At 46.8% G+C, this 20,880-nt stretch overlaps 1 protein-coding gene across 5 annotated transcripts in view; it reads right to left on the bottom strand.

Annotated features, from left to right (window-relative positions):
- Positions 1–11,360: 11,360 nt before the first annotated feature.
- Positions 11,361–20,880, bottom strand: part of LOC141264802 (acid-sensing ion channel 1C-like) — a 260,667-nt gene continuing 251,147 nt past the window's right edge. For all 5 annotated transcript variants that reach the window (XM_073677128.1, XM_073677126.1, XM_073677127.1 and 2 more), the window contains one exon: positions 11,361–11,734. In XM_073677128.1, coding sequence (XP_073533229.1) covers positions 11,656–11,734 — 79 coding nt within the window. In that variant the 3' untranslated portion in view covers positions 11,361–11,655. The remainder of the gene's footprint in view (positions 11,735–20,880) is intronic.

Genomic DNA, 20,880 nt, shown 5'->3' with positions numbered 1-20,880 from the left:
GTGATATCACCGCTCTATGTCCTGGTGATCTGGGTGTAGTACTGATCACTATACTGACCTCTCACCAGTGATGTATATACAGTGATATCACCGCTCTATATCCTGGTGATCTGGGTGTAGTGCTGATCATTATACTGACCTCTCACCAGTGATGTATATACAGTGATATCACTGCTCTATGTCCTGGTGATCTGGGTGTAGTACTGATCACTATACTGACCTCTCCCCAGTGATGTATATACAGTGATATCACCGCTCTATGTCCTGGTGATCTGGGTGTAGTACTGATCACTATACTGACCTCTCACCAGTGATGTATATACAGTGATATCACCGCTCTATATCCTGGTGATCTGGCTGTAGTACTGATCTCTATGCTGACCTCTCCCCAGTGATGTATATACAGTGATATCACCGCTCTATATCCTGGTGATCTGGGTGTAGTACTGATCACTATACTGACCTCTCTCCAGTGATGTATATACGGTGATATCACCGCTCTATGTCCTGGTGATCTGGGTGTAGTACTTATCAGTATACTGACCTCTCACCAGTGATGTATATACAGTGATATCACCGCTCTATATCCTGGTGATCTGGGTGTCGTACTGATCACTATACTGACCTCTCACCAGTGATGTATATACAGTGATATCACCGCTCTATATCCTGGTGATCTGGGTGTAGTACTGATCACTATACTGACCTCTCCCCAGTGATGTATATACAGTGATATCACCGCTCTATATCCTGTTGATCTGGGTGTAGTACTGATCACTATACTGACCTCTCTCCAGTGATGTATATACGGTGATATCACCGCTCTATGTCCTGGTGATCTGGGTGTAGTACTTATCAGTATACTGACCTCTCACCAGTGATGTATATACAGTGATATCACCGCTCTATATCCTGGTGATCTGGGTGTCGTACTGATCACTATACTGACCTCTCCCCAGTGATGTATATACAGTGATATCACCGCTCTATATCCTGGTGATCTGGGTGTAGTACTGATCTCTATACTGACCTCTTACCAGTGATGTATATACAGTGATATCACCGCTCTATGTCCTGGTGATCTGGGTGTAGTACTGATCACTATACTGACCTCTCACCAGTGATGTATATACAGTGATATCACTGCTCTATATGTTGGTGATCTGGGTGTAGTACTGATCACTATACTGACCTCTCACCAGTGATGTATATACAGTGATATCACCGCTCTATATCCTGGTGATCTGGGTGTAGTACTGATCTCTATACTGACCTCTCACCAGTGATGTATATACAGTGATATCACCGCTCTATGTCCTGGTGATCTGGGTGTAGTACTGATCACTATACTGACCTCCCACCAGTGATGTATATACAGTGATATCACCGCTCTATATCCTGGTGAACTGGGTGTAGTACTGATCTCTATACTGACCTTTCCCCAGTGATGTATATACAGTGATATCACCGCTCTATATCCTGGTGATCTGGATGTAGTACTGATCACTATACTGACCTCTCACCAGTGATGTATATACAGTGATATCACCGCTCTATGTCCTGGTGATCTGGGTGTAGTACTGATCACAATACTGACCTCTCCCCAGTGATGTATATAGAGTGATATCACCGCTCTATATCCTGGTGATCTGGGTGTAGTACTGATCACTATACTGACCTCTCCCCAGTGATGTATATACAGTGATATCACCGCTCTATGTCCTGGTGATCTGGGTGTAGTACTGATCACAATACTGACCTCTCCCCAGTGATGTATATACAGTGATATCACCGCTCTATGTCCTGGTGATCTGGGTGTAGTACTGATCACTATACTGACCTCTCCCCAGTGATGTATATACAGTGATATCACCGCTCTATATCCTGGTGATCTGGGTGTAGTACTGATCTCTATACTGACCTTTCCCCAGTGATGTATATACAGTGATATCACCGCTCTATATCCTGGTGATCTGGATGTAGTACTGATCACTATACTGACCTCTCACCAGTGATGTATATACAGTGATATCACCGCTCTATGTCCTGGTGATCTGGGTGTAGTACTGATCACTATACTGACCTCCCACCAGTGATGTATATACAGTGATATCACCGCTCTATATCCTGGTGAACTGGGTGTAGTACTGATCTCTATACTGACCTTTCCCCAGTGATGTATATACAGTGATATCACCGCTCTATATCCTGGTGATCTGGATGTAGTACTGATCACTATACTGACCTCTCGCCAGTGATGTATATACAGTGATATCACTGCTCTATGTCCTGGTGATCTGGGTGTAGTACTTATCACTATACTGACCTCTCACCAGTGATGTATATACAGTGATATCACCGCTCTATATCCTGGTGATCTGGGTGTAGTACTGATCACTATACTGACATCTCCCCAGTGATGTATATACAGTGATATCATCGCTCTATATCCTGGTGATCTGGGTGTAGTACTGATCACTATACTGACCTCTCCCCAGTGATGTATATACAGTGATATCACCGCTCTATATCCTGGTGATCTGGGTGTAGTACTGATCACTATACTGACCTCTCCCCAGTGATGTATATACAGTGATATCACCGCTCTATATCCTGGTGATCTGGGTGTAGTACTGATCTCTATACTGACCTCTCACCAGTGATGTATATACAGTGATATCACCGCTCTATATCTTGGTGATCTGGGTGTAGTACTGATCTCTATACTGACCTCTCACCAGTGATGTATATACAGTGATATCACCGCTCTATGTCCTGGTGATCTGGGTGTAGTACTGATCACTATACTGACCTCTCACCAGTGATGTATATACAGTGATATCACCGCTCTATATCTTGGTGATCTGGGTGTAGTACTGATCACTATACTGACCTCTCACCAGTGATGTATATACAGTGATATCACTGCTCTATGTCCTGGTGATCTGGGTGTAGTACTGATCTCTATACTGACCTCTCACCAGTGATGTATATACAGTGATATCACCGCTCTATATCCTGGTGATCTGGGTGTAGTACTGATCTCTATACTGACCTCTCACCAGTGATGTAGAGCGGTGATATCACTGTATATACATCACTGGTGAGAGGTCAGTATAGAGATCAGTACTACACCCAGATCACCAGGACATAGAGCGGTGATATCACTGTATATATGTCCTGGTGATCTGGGTGTAGTACTGATCACTATACTGACCTCTCCCCAGTGATGTATATCCAGTGATATCACTGCTCTATGTCCTGGTGATCTGGGTGTAGTACTGATCTCTATACTGACCTCTCCCCAGTGATGTATATACAGTGATATCACCGCTCTATGTCCTGGTGATCTGGGTGTAGTACTGATCACTACACTGACCTCTCACCAGTGATGTATATACAGTGATATCACTGCTCTATGTCCTGGTGATCTGGGTGTAGTACTGATCACTATACTGACCTCTCCCCAGTGATGTATATACAGTGATATCACCCCTCTATGTCCTGGTGATCTGGGTGTAGTACTGATCACTATACTGACCTCTCCCCAGTGATGTATATACAGTGATATCACCGCTCTATGTCCTGGTGATCTGGGTGTAGTACTGATCACTATACTGACCTCTCACCAGTGATGTATATACAGTGATATCACCGCTCTATATCCTGGTGATCTGGGTGTAGTGCTGATCATTATACTGACCTCTCACCAGTGATGTATATACAGTGATATCACTGCTCTATGTCCTGGTGATCTGGGTGTAGTACTGATCACTATACTGACCTCTCACCAGTGATGTATATACAGTGATATCACCGCTCTATATCCTGGTGATCTGGGCGTAGTACTGATCACTATACTGACCTCTCACCAGTGATGTATATACAGTGATATCACCGCTCTATATCCTGGTGATCTGGGTGTAGTACTGATCTCTATGCTGTCCTCTCCCCAGTGATATATATACAGTGATATCACCGCTCTATATCCTGGTGATCTGGGTGTAGTACTGATCACTATACTGACCTCTCTCCAGTGATGTATATACGGTGATATCACCGCTCTATGTCCTGGTGATCTGGGTGTAGTACTGATCACTATACTGACCTCTCCCCAGTGATGTATATACAGTGATATCACTGCTCTATGTCCTGGTGATCTGGGTGTAGTACTGATCACTATTCTGACCTCTCACCAGTGATGTATATACAGTGATATCACCGCTCTATGTCCTGGTGATCTGGGTGTAGTACTGATCACTATTCTGACCTCTCACCAGTGATGTATATACAGTGATATCACCGCTCTATGTCCTGGTGATCTGGGTGTAGTACTGATCTCTATACTGACCTCTCACCAGTGATGTATATACAGTGATATCACTGCTCTATATCCTGGTGATCTGGATGTAGTACTTATCACTATACTGACCTCTCACCAGTGATGTATATACAGTGATATCACCGCTCTATATCCTGGTGATCTGGGTGTAGTACTGATCACTATACTGACCTCTCCCCAGTGATGTATATACAGTGATATCATCGCTCTATATCCTGGTGATCTGGGTGTAGTACTGATCACTATACTGACCTCTCCCCAGTGATGTATATACAGTGATATCACCGCTCTATATCCTGGTGATCTGGGTGTAGTACTGATCACTATACTGACCTCTCACCAGTGATGTATATACAGTGATATCACCGCTCTATATCTTGGTGATCTGGGTGTAGTACTGATCACTATACTGACCTTTCACCAGTGATGTATATACAGTGATATCACCGCTCTATATCCTGGTGATCTGGGTGTAGTACTGATCACTATACTGACCTCTCACCAGTGATGTATATACAGTGATATCACCGCTCTATATCCTGGTGATCTGGGTGTAGTACTGATCACTATACTGACCTCTCACCAGTGATGTATATACAGTGATATCACTGCTCTATATCCTGGTGATCTGGGTGTAGTACTGATCTCTATACTGACCTCTCACCAGTGATGTATATCCAGTGATATCACTGCTCTATGTCCTGGTGATCTGGGTGTAGTACTGATCACTATACTGACCTCTCCCCAGTGATGTATATCCAGTGATATCACTGCTCTATGTCCTGGTGATCTGGGTGTAGTACTGATCTCTATACTGACCTCTCCCCAGTGATGTATATACAGTGATATCACCGCTCTATGTCCTGGTGATCTGGGTGTAGTACTGATCACTATACTGACCTTTCCCCAGTGATGTATATACAGTGATATCACCGCTCTATATCCTGGTGATCTGGGTGTAGTACTGATCACTATACTGACCTCTCCCCAGTGATGTATATACAGTGATATCACTGCTCTATGTCCTGGTGATCTGGGTGTAGTACTGATCACAATACTGACCTCTCCCCAGTGATGTATATACAGTGATATCACCGCTCTATATCCTGGTGATCTGGGTGTAGTACTGATCTCTATACTGACCTCTCCCCAGTGATGTATATACAGTGATATCACCGCTCTATGTCCTGGTGATCTGGGTGTAGTACTGATCACTATACTGACCTCTCCCCAGTGATGTATATACAGTGATATCACCGCTCTATGTCCTGGTGATCTGGGTGTAGTACTGATCACTACACTGACCTCTCACCAGTGATGTATATACAGTGATATCACTGCTCTATGTCCTGGTGATCTGGGTGTAGTACTGATCACTATACTGACCTCTCCCCAGTGATGTATATACAGTGATATCACCGCTCTATGTCCTGGTGATCTGGGTGTAGTACTGATCACTATACTGACCTCTCACCAGTGATGTATATACAGTGATATCACCGCTCTATATCCTGGTGATCTGGGTGTAGTGCTGATCATTATACTGACCTCTCACCAGTGATGTATATACAGTGATATCACTGCTCTATGTCCTGGTGATCTGGGTGTAGTACTGATCACTATACTGACCTCTCCCCAGTGATGTATATACAGTGATATCACCGCTCTATGTCCTGGTGATCTGGGTGTAGTACTGATCACTATACTGACCTCTCACCAGTGATGTATATACAGTGATATCACCGCTGTATATCCTGGTGATCTGGCTGTAGTACTGATCTCTATGCTGACCTCTCCCCAGTGATGTATATACAGTGATATCACCGCTCTATATCCTGGTGATCTGGGTGTAGTACTGATCACTATACTGACCTCTCTCCAGTGATGTATATACGGTGATATCACCGCTCTATGTCCTGGTGATCTGGGTGTAGTACTTATCAGTATACTGACCTCTCACCAGTGATGTATATACAGTGATATCACCGCTCTATATCCTGGTGATCTGGGTGTCGTACTGATCACTATACTGACCTCTCACCAGTGATGTATATACAGTGATATCACCGCTCTATATCCTGGTGATCTGGGTGTAGTACTGATCACTATACTGACCTCTCCCCAGTGATGTATATACAGTGATATCACCGCTCTATATCCTGTTGATCTGGGTGTAGTACTGATCACTATACTGACCTCTCTCCAGTGATGTATATACGGTGATATCACCGCTCTATGTCCTGGTGATCTGGGTGTAGTACTTATCAGTATACTGACCTCTCACCAGTGATGTATATACAGTGATATCACCGCTCTATATCCTGGTGATCTGGGTGTCGTACTGATCACTATACTGACCTCTCCCCAGTGATGTATATACAGTGATATCACCGCTCTATATCCTGGTGATCTGGGTGTAGTACTGATCTCTATACTGACCTCTTACCAGTGATGTATATACAGTGATATCACCGCTCTATGTCCTGGTGATCTGGGTGTAGTACTGATCACTATACTGACCTCTCACCAGTGATGTATATACAGTGATATCACTGCTCTATATGTTGGTGATCTGGGTGTAGTACTGATCACTATACTGACCTCTCACCAGTGATGTATATACAGTGATATCACCGCTCTATATCCTGGTGATCTGGGTGTAGTACTGATCTCTATACTGACCTCTCACCAGTGATGTATATACAGTGATATCACTGCTCTATGTCCTGGTGATCTGGGTGTAGTACTGATCACTATACTGACCTCTCCCCAGTGATGTATATACAGTGATATCACTGCTCTATGTCCTGGTGATCTGGGTGTAGTACTGATCTCTATACTGACCTCTCACCAGTGATGTATATACAGTGATATCACTGCTCTATGTCCTGGTGATCTGGGTGTAGTACTGATCACTATACTGACCTCTCCCCAGTGATGTATATACAGTGATATCACCGCTCTGTGTCCTGGTGATCTGGGTGTAGTACTGATCTCTATACTGACCTCTCACCAGTGATGTATATACAGTGATATCACCGCTCTATGTCCTGGTGATCTGGGTGTAGTACTGATCACTATACTGACCTCCCACCAGTGATGTATATACAGTGATATCACCGCTCTATATCCTGGTGAACTGGGTGTAGTACTGATCTCTATACTGACCTTTCCCCAGTGATGTATATACAGTGATATCACCGCTCTATATCCTGGTGATCTGGATGTAGTACTGATCACTATACTGACCTCTCACCAGTGATGTATATACAGTGATATCACCGCTCTATGTCCTGGTGATCTGGGTGTAGTACTGATCACAATACTGACCTCTCCCCAGTGATGTATATAGAGTGATATCACCGCTCTATATCCTGGTGATCTGGGTGTAGTACTGATCACTATACTGACCTCTCCCCAGTGATGTATATACAGTGATATCACCGCTCTATGTCCTGGTGATCTGGGTGTAGTACTGATCACAATACTGACCTCTCCCCAGTGATGTATATACAGTGATATCACCGCTCTATGTCCTGGTGATCTGGGTGTAGTACTGATCACTATACTGACCTCTCCCCAGTGATGTATATACAGTGATATCACCGCTCTATATCCTGGTGATCTGGGTGTAGTACTGATCTCTATACTGACCTTTCCCCAGTGATGTATATACAGTGATATCACCGCTCTATATCCTGGTGATCTGGATGTAGTACTGATCACTATACTGACCTCTCACCAGTGATGTATATACAGTGATATCACCGCTCTATATCCTGGTGAACTGGGTGTAGTACTGATCTGTATACTGACCTCTCCCCAGTGATGTATATACAGTGATATCACCGCTCTATATCCTGGTGATCTGGGTGTAGTACTGATCACTATACTGACCTCTCTCCAGTGATGTATATACAGTGATATCACCGCTCTATATCCTGGTGATCTGGGTGTAGTACTGATCTCTATACTGACCTCTCTCCAGTGATGTATATACAGTGATATCACCGCTCTATATCCTGGTGATCTGGGTGTAGTACTGATCTCTATACTGACCTCTCCCCAGTGATGTATATACAGTGATATCACCGCTCTATGTCCTGGTGATCTGGGTGTAGTACTGATCACTATACTGACCTCTCCCCAGTGATGTATATACAGTGATATCACCGCTCTATGTCCTGGTGATCTGGGTGTAGTACTGATCACTATACTGACCTCTCCCCAGTGATGTATATACAGTGATATCACTGCTCTATATCCTGGTGATCTGGGTGTAGTACTGATCACTATACTGACCTCCCACCAGTGATGTATATACAGTGATATCACCGCTCTATATCCTGGTGATCTGGGTGTAGTACTGATCTCTATACTGACCTTTCCCCAGTGATGTATATACAGTGATATCACCGCTCTATATCCTGGTGATCCGGGTGTAGTACTGATCACTATACTGACCTCTCACCAGTGATGTATATACAGTGATATCACTGCTCTATGTCCTGGTGATCTGGGTGTAGTACTGATCTCTATACTGACCTCTCCCCAGTGATGTATATACAGTGATATCACCGCTCTATATCCTGGTGATCTGGATGTAGTACTGATCTCTATACTGACCTCTCCCCAGTGATGTATATACAGTGATATCACCGCTCTATCACTATACTGACCTCTCCCCAGTGATGTATATACAGTGATATCACTGCTCTATGTCCTGGTGATCTGGGTGTAGTACTGATCACTATACTGACCTCTCACCAGTGATGTATATACAGTGATATCACCGCTCTATATCCTGGTGATCTGGGTGTAGTACTGATCACTATACTGACCTCCCACCAGTGATGTATATACAGTGATATCACCGCTCTATATCCTGGTGATCTGGGTGTAGTACTGATCTCTATACTGACCTTTCCCCAGTGATGTATATACAGTGATATCACCGCTCTATATCCTGGTGATCTGGATGTAGTACTGATCACTATACTGACCTCTCACCAGTGATGTATATACAGTGATATCACCGCTCTATGTCCTGGTGATCTGGGTGTAGTACTGATCACAATACTGACCTCTCCCCAGTGATGTATATACAGTGATATCACCGCTCTATATCCTGTTGATCTGGGTGTAGTACTGATCTCTATACTGACCTCTCCCCAGTGATGTATATACAGTGATATCACCGCTCTATGTCCTGGTGATCTGGGTGTAGTACTGATCACTATACTGACCTCTCCCCAGTGATGTATATACAGTGATATCACCGCTCTATATCCTGGTGATCTGGGTGTAGTACTGATCACTATACTGACCTCTCACCAGTGATGTATATACAGTGATATCACCGCTCTATATCCTGGTGATCAGGGTGTAGTACTGATCTCTATCCTGACCTCTCCCCAGTGATGTATATACAGTGATATCACCGCTCTATGTCCTGGTGATCTGGGTGTAGTACTGATCACTATACTGACCTCTCACCAGTGATGTATATACAGTGATATCACCGCTCTATATCCTGGTGATCTGGGTGTAGTACTGATCTCTATACTGACCTCTCACCAGTGATGTATATACAGTGATATCACTGCTCTATGTCCTGGTGATCTGGGTGTAGTACTGATCTCTATACTGACCTCTCCCCAGTGATGTATATACAGTGATATCACCGCTCTATGTCCTGGTGATCTGGGTGTAGTACTGATCACTATACTGACCTCTCCCCAGTGATGTATATACAGTGATATCACCGCTCTATATCCTGGTGATCTGGGTGTAGTACTGATCTCTATACTGACCTTTCCCCAGTGATGTATATACAGTGATATCACCACTCTATATCCTGGTGATCTGGATGTAGTACTGATCACTATACTGACCTCTCACCAGTGATGTATATACAGTGATATCACCGCTCTATGTCCTGGTGATCTGGGTGTAGTACTGATCTCTATACTGACCTCTCCCCAGTGATGTATATACAGTGATATCACCGCTCTATGTCCTGGTGATCTGGGTGTAGTACTGATCACTATACTGACCTCTCCCCAGTGATGTATATACAGTGATATCACCGCTCTATGTCCTGGTGATCTGGGTGTAGTACTGATCACTACACTGACCTCTCACCAGTGATGTATATACAGTGATATCACTGCTCTATGTCCTGGTGATCTGGGTGTAGTACTGATCACTATACTGACCTCTCCCCAGTGATGTATATACAGTGATATCACCGCTCTATGTCCTGGTGATCTGGGTGTAGTACTGATCACTATACTGACCTCTCCCCAGTGATGTATATACAGTGATATCACCGCTCTATGTCCTGGTGATCTGGGTGTAGTACTGATCACTATACTGACCTCTCACCAGTGATGTATATACAGTGATATCACCGCTCTATATCCTGGTGATCTGGGTGTAGTACTGATCACTATACTGACCTCTCACCAGTGATGTATATACAGTGATATCACCGCTCTATATCCTGGTGATCTGGGTGTAGTACTGATCTCTATACTGACCTCTCCCCAGTGATGTATATACAGTGATATCACCGCTCTATGTCCTGGTGATCTGGGTGTAGTACTGATCACTATACTGACCTCTCACCAGTGATGTATATACAGTGATATCACCGCTCTATGTCCTGGTGATCTGGGTGTAGTACTGATCACTATACTGACCTCTCACCAGTGATGTATATACAGTGATATCACCGCTCTATATCCTGGTGATCTGGGTGTAGTACTGATCTCTATACTGACCTCTCTCCAGTGATGTATATACAGTGATATCACCGCTCTATATCCTGGTGATCTGGGTGTAGTACTGATCTCTATACTGACCTCTCCCCAGTGATGTATATACAGTGATATCACTGCTCTATATCCTGGTGATCTGGGTGTAGTACTGATCACTATACTGACCTCTCACCAGTGATGTATATACGGTGATATCACCCCTCTATGTCCTGGTGATCCGGGTTTAGTACTGATACTTATTGTAACCTTTTAGTAGCAATGTATATATTAAGATACAGCAGCACATGTAAGATTGTTGCATACTTCATGCTGAGATACAGTGGTACAGTAAATAGTTTAGATACAGTGATATGCGATAGTTTAGATACAGGCTGATGGAATTAGTTCATATTCAGAGTTTTCCATTGGACACATTGTCACGCTCGTTAATGTTCTGGTTCCGGGGTTTTCTTGCTTCATGATTCCATCTGTAGATCTTAATCGGAGGATCCAGAAGTCGGAACGATCAGCAGGCGAACTCTCGAATGGATCCTACAGCCTGGTGACGAGGTAATTGGTGCGGTGAGCATTTGGGGCAATATGGTGCGCCCCGCAGAGAGGGCCATGAGTCCTGTATAGAAGAGAGAGCCGGATTAGGAGGGAAACTAGAAGGAAATTGGGGTGACACAGGGGAGATTTTGCAATAAAATGGATGGCGCATACAGTGTATGGGGGGCCTTTATCATTCCCCCTTTATCTCAGTTATGATGAAGGTGTCTCCAGACTTCTGCTGTGCTCATGGTGACCTGACGAATAGTTCTTGTTCCCAGATCTGGGTTGGTGAATGAGCCTATTATATCTGTGCACCTTCTTGGACTCATCGTGAATTTCAGGTGGGGGGGGGTGTATATAAAGATGAATGATGCAATATTCAGCAGATGGAGGGGCTCCGTGTTGGCTGACTTAGCATGTCGCCTCTGTGTGTTTTGGCCACAGGTAGTAGCTACGTTTTTCGGGGACTGAATAGCCTTTTGTGTGTTGTGCCCTATGGCCTGACCTGGTCCAGGGTTGATGAAAAGTTTTTATTTACCCGACATAATTCGTTATCGCAGGGATTGAATCACCAATGACTACAGCGAAGCGTCTCCTGAGTATAAAGTCCTAGCACCCGGCCCCACCATCTCATCAATCATAAAACCATGACAAGTCGAGGTGTAACCGGAAGCTTCTGGGCCCTGGGCAATACCTGTGCCAAGTGGAATCATGGTGTCCTGCTGGGTGGCAGGGGGCGACTCCTTGTGATAAACATAAAAGGTGGTCTCTGCACTCCCCCCACCGTGTCATCTATTTCACCCAGATGTTTCTCTCTGTAGTATCATACGCGCTCAGCACTTTATCTATACGTCTTTCTGAACTTCGGCTCTAATCTTGTGCATTATTACTCTGTATACTACTACGTATGTTAGCATTTAGCCTTGTACATTTGGAGTTATGTCCAGTTTGGGCTATAAATGCGATCCCTGAGATTCAGCCCATAGTTGGGTTATTAGGTTGGATATTTTAGGATTACCACCATTCTTGTATGATTGTGCATTTTGTCACTGGGTCTACTTTCCGCACTATGGCATTTCACCGTATTTCTAACTCTTTTTTTATTATATTATTTTTGCTTTTTGTTATAATAAAGAATTATTGTTTTTGATCGTTTATGAGAAGGAGTCTTTTTCTCTATTACTCTTTTTCATCAGATTAATGATTATTTATATTGACTCTTAGCCATTTGAAAGCCAAGTAGGTTAACCATGCGGCAGAAGAGGCAGCTCCTCTCTTAGTCGTCTCCAGTACCAGGACCCCACAGGACCCCATAACCATGAATTGATATCAATCCATAGTCTTTTCTTCTATGGACACTTGAGTTATGTACTGTCAATCTTACCAAATGCGGAAATGGTACACAACAGGACTCTAGGAGGTGGGCATAAGAGGGATGGACATGTGGCCCACGCTGAGTATGATGGCAATATAAACCAATGCTCAGCCAAGAAGAGCCGAGGGTTTGAGCTCTTACTGCAATTTACAAACCTGCCGGTCACATCATGTTCTGACTTTCTGCGTTCCCATTTTATGATGATGAAATACAAGATTTGCAATGTACAGAGTACTGACAACAAACTGACGCGCCCCCGGGGCAATGGGGTACTCGGCAGCCGGGCCTATGGATGCTGGGGGGATATGTCACAGTGGCTGGCCCGGTCTGTGGCCCAGGGCAGTCAACCAAAAAGGGGATTGTAACGTGGATAGAAATAAAAATAAAGTAAATAGTTTGTGACGCCACCTGTGGTACCTGGTAAGGATTACCAGCGCTGCTGCAGACCTCCGGGGGGTGATGGGATGGCAGCTGGGATGTTTCTGCTCCCCACAGGCGGAGCGGGTATAAGGCCTCCTGGTCCGTGTCTGCCTCTCTGTATGCTCCTGGCCAGCCTGCAACTGGGCCTAGCTTATGTGTCGTGCTGTTCCTTCACCTGTCGCTTGGTAGTAGGACCTTCTGCTGGCAACAACTATCCCTGGTCGCCGGGGCCTTCGTGGTTCCTGGTCCTGTAATGGGTCTAGCTTCAGGTCTGCCAGGGACTTGTAGTCCTCCTGGAATGCCGGTGGTCCCTACTGGGTATAAAGTGGCAGGTGCATTCTTCATGCTAAAGGGCATGATGAGGGATTCATACAGCCCGGATGGTGTAATGAAGGTGGACCTCTCCTAAGCCTCCTGAGACAGAGGAATCTGCCAGTATCCTCGACTCAGGTCCATAATTGTCAAGTACCGGGCCCCGGCTAAGCGATCCAGCAGTTCATCGATGCGTGGCATCAGGTACGCATCTGGAGCTGTGATGGCATTTAGCCTCCTGTAGTCCACAAAGAAACGGGGGGTCCGGTCCTTTTTCGGGACCAGGACTACAGTCGAGGCCCACGCACTTTTTGACCGTTGGATGACCCCTAGGTCCAACATCTCATCTATCTCAGCCTTCATGTCTTTCTGCACCTCTAGAGCGACACGGGAAGCGGATTGACAAACTGGGGGGTGACTCCCTGTGTCCACCTGGTGGACAGCTAGCTGCGTCCTCCCGGGGACACCCTTAAGGAGGGTCAAGTAAGGCCGGAACACCTCTCGCAGCTGGGACCTCTGGTCCGTGGATAGCTGCTGGTTTAATTCCGCGTCCTCAATAGACCCTCCGTCCCGGGCAGTGGCCGGTAAGTCCACCAGGACTTCTGTCTCGCCTTCTTCTGGGACGCTACATACAGGAAGGGCACAGGCAGAACGCAGTCTCTCCAGCATCTCAGGAATTAAGGGGAATGGGTAGAGATTTTTAATGGTAATCTTATTTATTTTTCTGTAATCAATACGTGGCCGCAGGGTTAAGTTCTTTTTTTTCTACAAAAAACAAGGGGGGAAAAACAAGCTGGGGAAGAGGAAGGTTGAATGAAGCCTTTCTCTAAGTTTTCATCTAGGCACTCTACCTTCAATTCTGGTTCAGAGAGATTGTAAATTCGCCCAAACAGAATGGAGGCACCAGGAAGCAGATCAATGGGACATTCATAAGAACGATGAGGAGGCCGCTGATCGGCCTTCTTCTTACTGCAGACTTGGGGTGATATTCGACACTAACCTCTCCTTTACTCCCTATATCCGATCACTCACTCGCTCTTGTCACCTGCATCTTAAAAACATCTCCAGAATCCGATCTTTTCTCACTTTGGAAACTGCTAAAACTCTGACTGTCTCTTATTCACTCTCGTCTGGACTACTGCAACTCTCTTCTGATCGGTCTCCCTCTTACCAAAATTTCCCCTCTTCAATCTGTCCTGAATGCGGCAGCCAGGGTCGTATTTCTGTCCAGCCGCTTCACCGATGCCTCCAGTCATTACACTGGTTGCCCATTCGCTACAGGGTCCAATATAAACTCATTGCTCTCACCCGCAAAGCTCTCCACAGTTCTGCACCACCTTATATCTCCTCTCTCATCTCTATTGCCCTACACGTGCCCTCCGTTCCACAAATGACCTAACACTAACATCCCCCATAATCCGAACCTCGCACCTCCGTCTCCAAGATTTCTCTCGTGTTGCACCAGTTCTCTGGAATGCTCTACCCCAGACGATCCGATTGATGTCTAGCCCCGATGTCTTCAAGCGCGCTTTAAAAACCCATCTCTTTAAACAGGCCTACCACCTCAAATACCCAGTAAACTAACTTTCCCCTGTTCCCTCCTAAATACTATTCAGAATCTGCTCCCTACTGTTCATCTGTCTCCACACCCTCCATGCACACAATAACTGCACTCGATAATTGAGTTTTGCACTTGAACATACAGGCTGATGACCGGATCATATAGCTTTATTTGATAATCCCGACTTCTTATAATTGCCAGACCTGACATAACAAGCACTTTTCATCTATTGTGTCCCCCCATTTCCTGTTAGATTGTAGCCTGCGAGCAGCCGGACCCTCACTCCTAATGTAACTGTTACACTGTCTCACCTTGTATTGAATTTATTGTCTGTACATGTCCCCGCTTAATTGTAAAGTGCTGCGGAATATGTTGGCGCTATATAAATAAAAATTATTATTATTATTATTATTATTAGACCTCACTGAACTGCTGGTACTGAGGTGGTCGGTTATCGTAATTCTGATGAGAAATCTCAGATACTTGAATTTGTCTGAGAACAGGTAAATTAGTCTGGCCGTTGTTCTTACAGTACTCAGAGAAAAAGGCAATGGTCCTCGATGCCGAGTTGATAGAAGGTTATGGGTTGAAAATCAGGGAATTCCTAGAATAACTATACATTTTGGAGAGGAAATAAGATGGAAACTAACGGCTTCATGAAGATTTGGTTTGATACAGATTTCAAGTTCAATTGTGTCGTGAGTAACAGAAGATAAAGGTGATCCATCCATACCGATTGGCAATGGCATGTTATTGCAATGTTATTATCAAGTGTGAATTGTAAGTCCATGAAATCCCCTCCTGCTCCCGAATCTAGCATGGCAGCACATTGTATTGTTTGGCTCCTGATTATGACCTGTATGGGAGACGATTGCTCTCTGCCTTTATCCTGCATTACAGATGACATGGTCTGCAGAACCCGATCTAGCCGTTCAGAAAGGTCTCAATTGCTTGTAGTTTTGGCATTGGTGAAGGCTATAGTCCTTCTATTAGGACAGTTAATGGCAAAATGTCCAGAGCCCCCACAATAGAGGCATATATGTTCTGTATGTCGCCCCTCCTTCTCTACTGCAGAGAGAGGTTTTCGGAGGACTTCAGTTTCCATAGGTTCAGGAACTTCAGGCACATTCTCGATTTCCTGTTGTTTTTTTTAATGCGGATTGAGTAAAGGAGTAGTTACGGTTGTTTCCAAATACTCGCAGTCTTTCCTTTCTTCGTTCAGAGAGTCTCTGATCAATTCGGATGCACAATTGAATAAAGTCCCCTAAATTATCAGGGGTCTCGACCCTTGCAAGTTCATCCTTTATTAGCTCTGATAACCCTCTTCGAAATTGACTCCTTTGGGCAGCTAAATCTCATGTGGCGTCTGCCACCCAGCGGCGGCATTGTGAGGTGTATTCAGCTACAGAGCGCCACCCTTGACGTAAATTATGCAACTTGGTTTCAGCTGTAGCACAACGATTCGGGTCATCAAACACTTGATCCATAGCTGTGATGAAAGAACCTACAGTAAGTCATTTAGGAGGTCACAATTGTGTGGCACCCCTGAGGGTTCAGTCTCCACAGAGGTACTGCATCTCACCCAGAGGTGTGGTATCTCACTCTCAGGTAAGGAAGGAGTACTGCCCGGGACCCTAACACCTGCAACCAACACACTCCACTTCAGTGGGGACAGGGAGAGATTGCTCCTAAGGGAGAGCACAGTCCCTGGTCCCTAGCTGGAGGGTGGAACCATGTAGTGGGTGTGGGTAGAGGAAGTAGCTTAAGGGAGCACTTATGAAGGAAGGTATAAAAGGAGGAACCATCTTGAAAGGATAGGGTAGTCAGAGGAGGAGAGTGTGTGGAGCAGGAGCTCTGCAGGAGCTCTACTCTCGAGGAGGGCCTGGTGAGAGGCCCAGGACTGAAGAGAGAAGGAGAGGAGCAAGAAGTGCTCCAGGAACGAGGAAGGGACCCCAGGGGTATGGGCAGTGCTGGAGGCCACCCGTACGCCCGAATCTACCAGGAGGTGGAGGGGTCAGGCCGCACAAAGGGAACCGGTCCCTCAACTAGCAGAGGACTCTATGTCTCAACTAGAAACATTTCTACACTGCCCTGGAGCTAAGCTCTGCCTGTGGAGAGCTGGACCAACTCTGCTGCGTCATCATCAGCTCCAGAGGACCTGCTCCGCAGCAGCGGCTCCATATAGCCGCATACCACAGGTGGCCTCACAAATCATATACATAAAACTATAAAATCCCCTTTTTGATTGACCGCCCTGGGTCACGGACCGGGTCACCGCCACTGTGATATCTCCCCAAAAAACAACCGGCCCGGCACCGAGTACCCCACGGCCCAGGGGGCGCGTCATCTTTGGCGTCACGAACAGGATATGAACCCACCCGTTATTACCAGGTATTGTGTGCCTAGAGACTGTGTTTGATACTGAATGTGGCGCCCACCCCAGAAGAACGGGCGCCATTATTTGCGAGCCAAAAGACAACAAGAAACCGCATCCCATCATGGGCCGGGTTTCAGAATGGCGCCAAAAGCGAGGCCCGCCCCGAGCAACAGTGACCATGTATGTGGATGTGTCCATCAAGCTGGGGGGGGCCGCCCCAAGGTGTGGCCGACAGCAAGTTGCCATGGAACCGCCAGCAAAAGGGGAGAGGAGAGAAGAAACCTGGGAGACAGGGTGGAGTCTCCAGCAGTCTAGACAGACCGCACCCGGCAGGCGACATGGAGGAGAGTCAGGAGCAAGCTCCCGTCCGTGGCCTGCAGCAAGCAGCAACGCCTCTCACCCTGGAGGAGGCAATGGCAGAGCTATCCCTGGAGGATACCGAGTTCCTCCAGGCTGAAATCCAGGAGCTAGGCCGGAGAATGGAGAGGGCCCAGCAGGACGCCATTGCCGGCTGGAAGAAGGAGCTGCTGGAGAAGCTGATGATCCGGCAGCAGCCAGCGCTGCACTCCACCAGCAGCATCCCAGCCCCGGAGGAGCCTGAACGGAGCCAGGAGGCAGAGGACGACACAAGCACGGCCGCGGGAGCTGGTAAGAAGAAACTCCCTGTCCTGGGCACTGAGAGTGCTGACCTGCTCCTGGGCTCCATGGCGGAACCTCCGATCCCGGGCGCCTGCTCCACCGACCTACTCCTGGGCCCCCTGGCGGAACCTCCAATCCCGGGCGCCTGCTCTGCCGATCTGCTCCCCGGTCTCCTGGCGGAATCTCCCGTCCCGGGCGCCTGCCACGCCGACCTGCTCCTTGGCCCCCTACCGGAGCCACCTGCCCCCCGCACCCGAATGGGTGTACGGAGGCCCCACCTACGACTGGTCCGCCAGATATGAAGACCAGAAAGGACCCCCTCTGACACCTGCACCTGCACCCCCGGTTACCTGCTAAAGAGGAGAGGAGTTCCGGTGGGACAACCGGGAGGGAGACCTCATGGGGTTCCCATGGGAGACGCAGACCGAGGCCCGCAGGAGGGAAGAGTACTGCAGGAGGGAGCTCCTGCAGCTGGAGAAGGAGCGTCACGACCGGCAGGTGCGGTGGGAACAAATGGAGGCCCGGAACATGGTGGCCAAAACCCGGGCCTGCAAGGCAAGAGCTGCCACCCCTAGTCCCCGTCTGGAGGGGATAGTCGTCAAACTTGATCTAGACACCGGGTGGGGCTTTGTGAGAGAGTCGCACACCGATCGAGACGTTTTCGTCAAACGGCAGGATGTAGAACCCCCACCTCCAACAGGTGCATTCCGGCCGAGACCTCTACCCCGGTGACTGTGTCACCTTTACCCGCTACAAAGGCGAGCGTGGGTGGTATGCCCTCCAGGTATACCGAGTGGCGAAGAGGAGAGACATGCCCCTGCAGTATGAGGCTGAAGACCCGGCTGGGTCAGTCTGTAGAAACCAGGAGTTCCCCCGGAGGGAGCCCCACTGTTAAACTGACGGTTTTACAGAAACTGTCTATAGTTACCTGGAAGGGTACAACTCTGCAAGTTTAAAAAGTTAATTTGTGTGCCTTTAAAAGTTTGTGTTTGTATACTTACTGTCATGTTACTGGCGATACTGGACTGGAGATCAGTGGCCGGAGCAGATGTGTACAGGTGACCTGACCGTGGGAAGACTTCTGGGGATGCAGTATATGGCGGAAGTAGTTCACCTTGTCAGCAGATGCAGTATATGGCGGTAGTAGTTCACCTTGTCAGCAGATGCAGTATATGGCGGTAGTAGTTCACTATGTCAGCAGATGCAGTATATGGCGGTAGTAGTTCGCCTTGTCAGCAGATGCAGGGGCCCGCCCGAGCAAGGGCCGGCCGGGATGACACACGAGCACCAGGTTCGTTTAGGCAATAGAAGTTTGAGGTAGGAACAGCAGAGTCTTCACAAGAAGCAGGAAAGCGCCAGCAGAACCTTCCAAATCAGGAGCTCAGGTAATGCTTCACTCAGACTGAGCACCACAATACTCAGCAGCAGGAAGCTGCACAGGGCCAGGTATATGTAGCCGGTCCAATCAATCTCAATCAGGGTGGGAACAATCAGCAGGGCAGGTGATGATCTCTATCCCAGACAAGTTCATATGGTTTCAGGCAGGAGTTAAACAAGTTCCGAATAGCTCCACAGCAAAGGAACAGACTAGCAAGCAATGGGTCACAGGTTCAAATCCTAACACTTACCCAGTAACGGTACTAGGACTGTCAGGTTATGGACAGTGAATAACCAAAGAACTTTCATCTGTACATAGATTGCACTTATTAAAGTGACCGTTATTGGTTTTAAATTAAAAGACCACTGAACAAAAACCCGTTTGGCGTGGCCAAAGACGTGGTCCAACACCTGGATCACCTATGCCCTGCAGCCACGCCCAGGGCCTACGTTGAGGGTTTTCGGACGGGTCCCTCATGTTACACTTTGCACCTTTGTCAGTGAGATGGACACCCGGTTACAGAGCGCGCTGTAGCCTACTAAAAATGTTTTAGGAGAAAAATGTTTTACATGTGTGAAGAAGAAAAATGTGCTCCCTAAAAAGTTTTATAATGTTTTAATAAGGAAAATGAAATGGTCAAGGAAATGTGCCACCCATAAAGGGAAGAACTGTTGTGCTTATGATCTTATATGTGAATGCATTCAAAAATTTGGCATGTCTTTAAAATATGTTTTACCCTGTTCCAGCCCGCGGACGTGCTGTGTTTTACCAGGGGGGTATGTGGTGCCCCTGAGGGTTCAGTCGCCACAGAGGTATTGCATCTCACCCAGAGGTGTGGTATCTCACTCTCAGGTAAGGAAGGGGTACTGCCCGGGACTCTAACACCTGCATCCAACACACTCCACTTCAGTGGGGACAGGGCGAGATTGCTCCTAAGGGAGAGCACAGTCCCTGGTCCCTAGCTGGAGGGTGGAACCATGTAGTGGGTGTGGGTGGAGGAAGTAGCTTAAGGGAGCACTTATGAAGGAAGGTATAAAAGGAGGAACCATCTTGAAAGGGTAGGGTAGTCAGAGGAGGAGAGTGTGTGGAGCAGGAGCAGGAGTTCTGCAGGAGCTCTGCTCTAGAGGAGGGCCTGGTGAGAGGCCCAGGACTGAAGAGAGAAG

Source organism: Phyllobates terribilis, unplaced genomic scaffold (genome assembly GCF_046119375.1).
Source record: "Phyllobates terribilis strain yellow unplaced genomic scaffold, ASM4611937v1 Scaffold_4__5_contigs__length_816908805, whole genome shotgun sequence".
Lineage (NCBI taxonomy): Eukaryota > Metazoa > Chordata > Amphibia > Anura > Dendrobatidae > Phyllobates > Phyllobates terribilis.
Note: the sequence above shows the minus strand (reverse complement) of the source record. Positions and strands in the feature narration are given on the sequence as shown.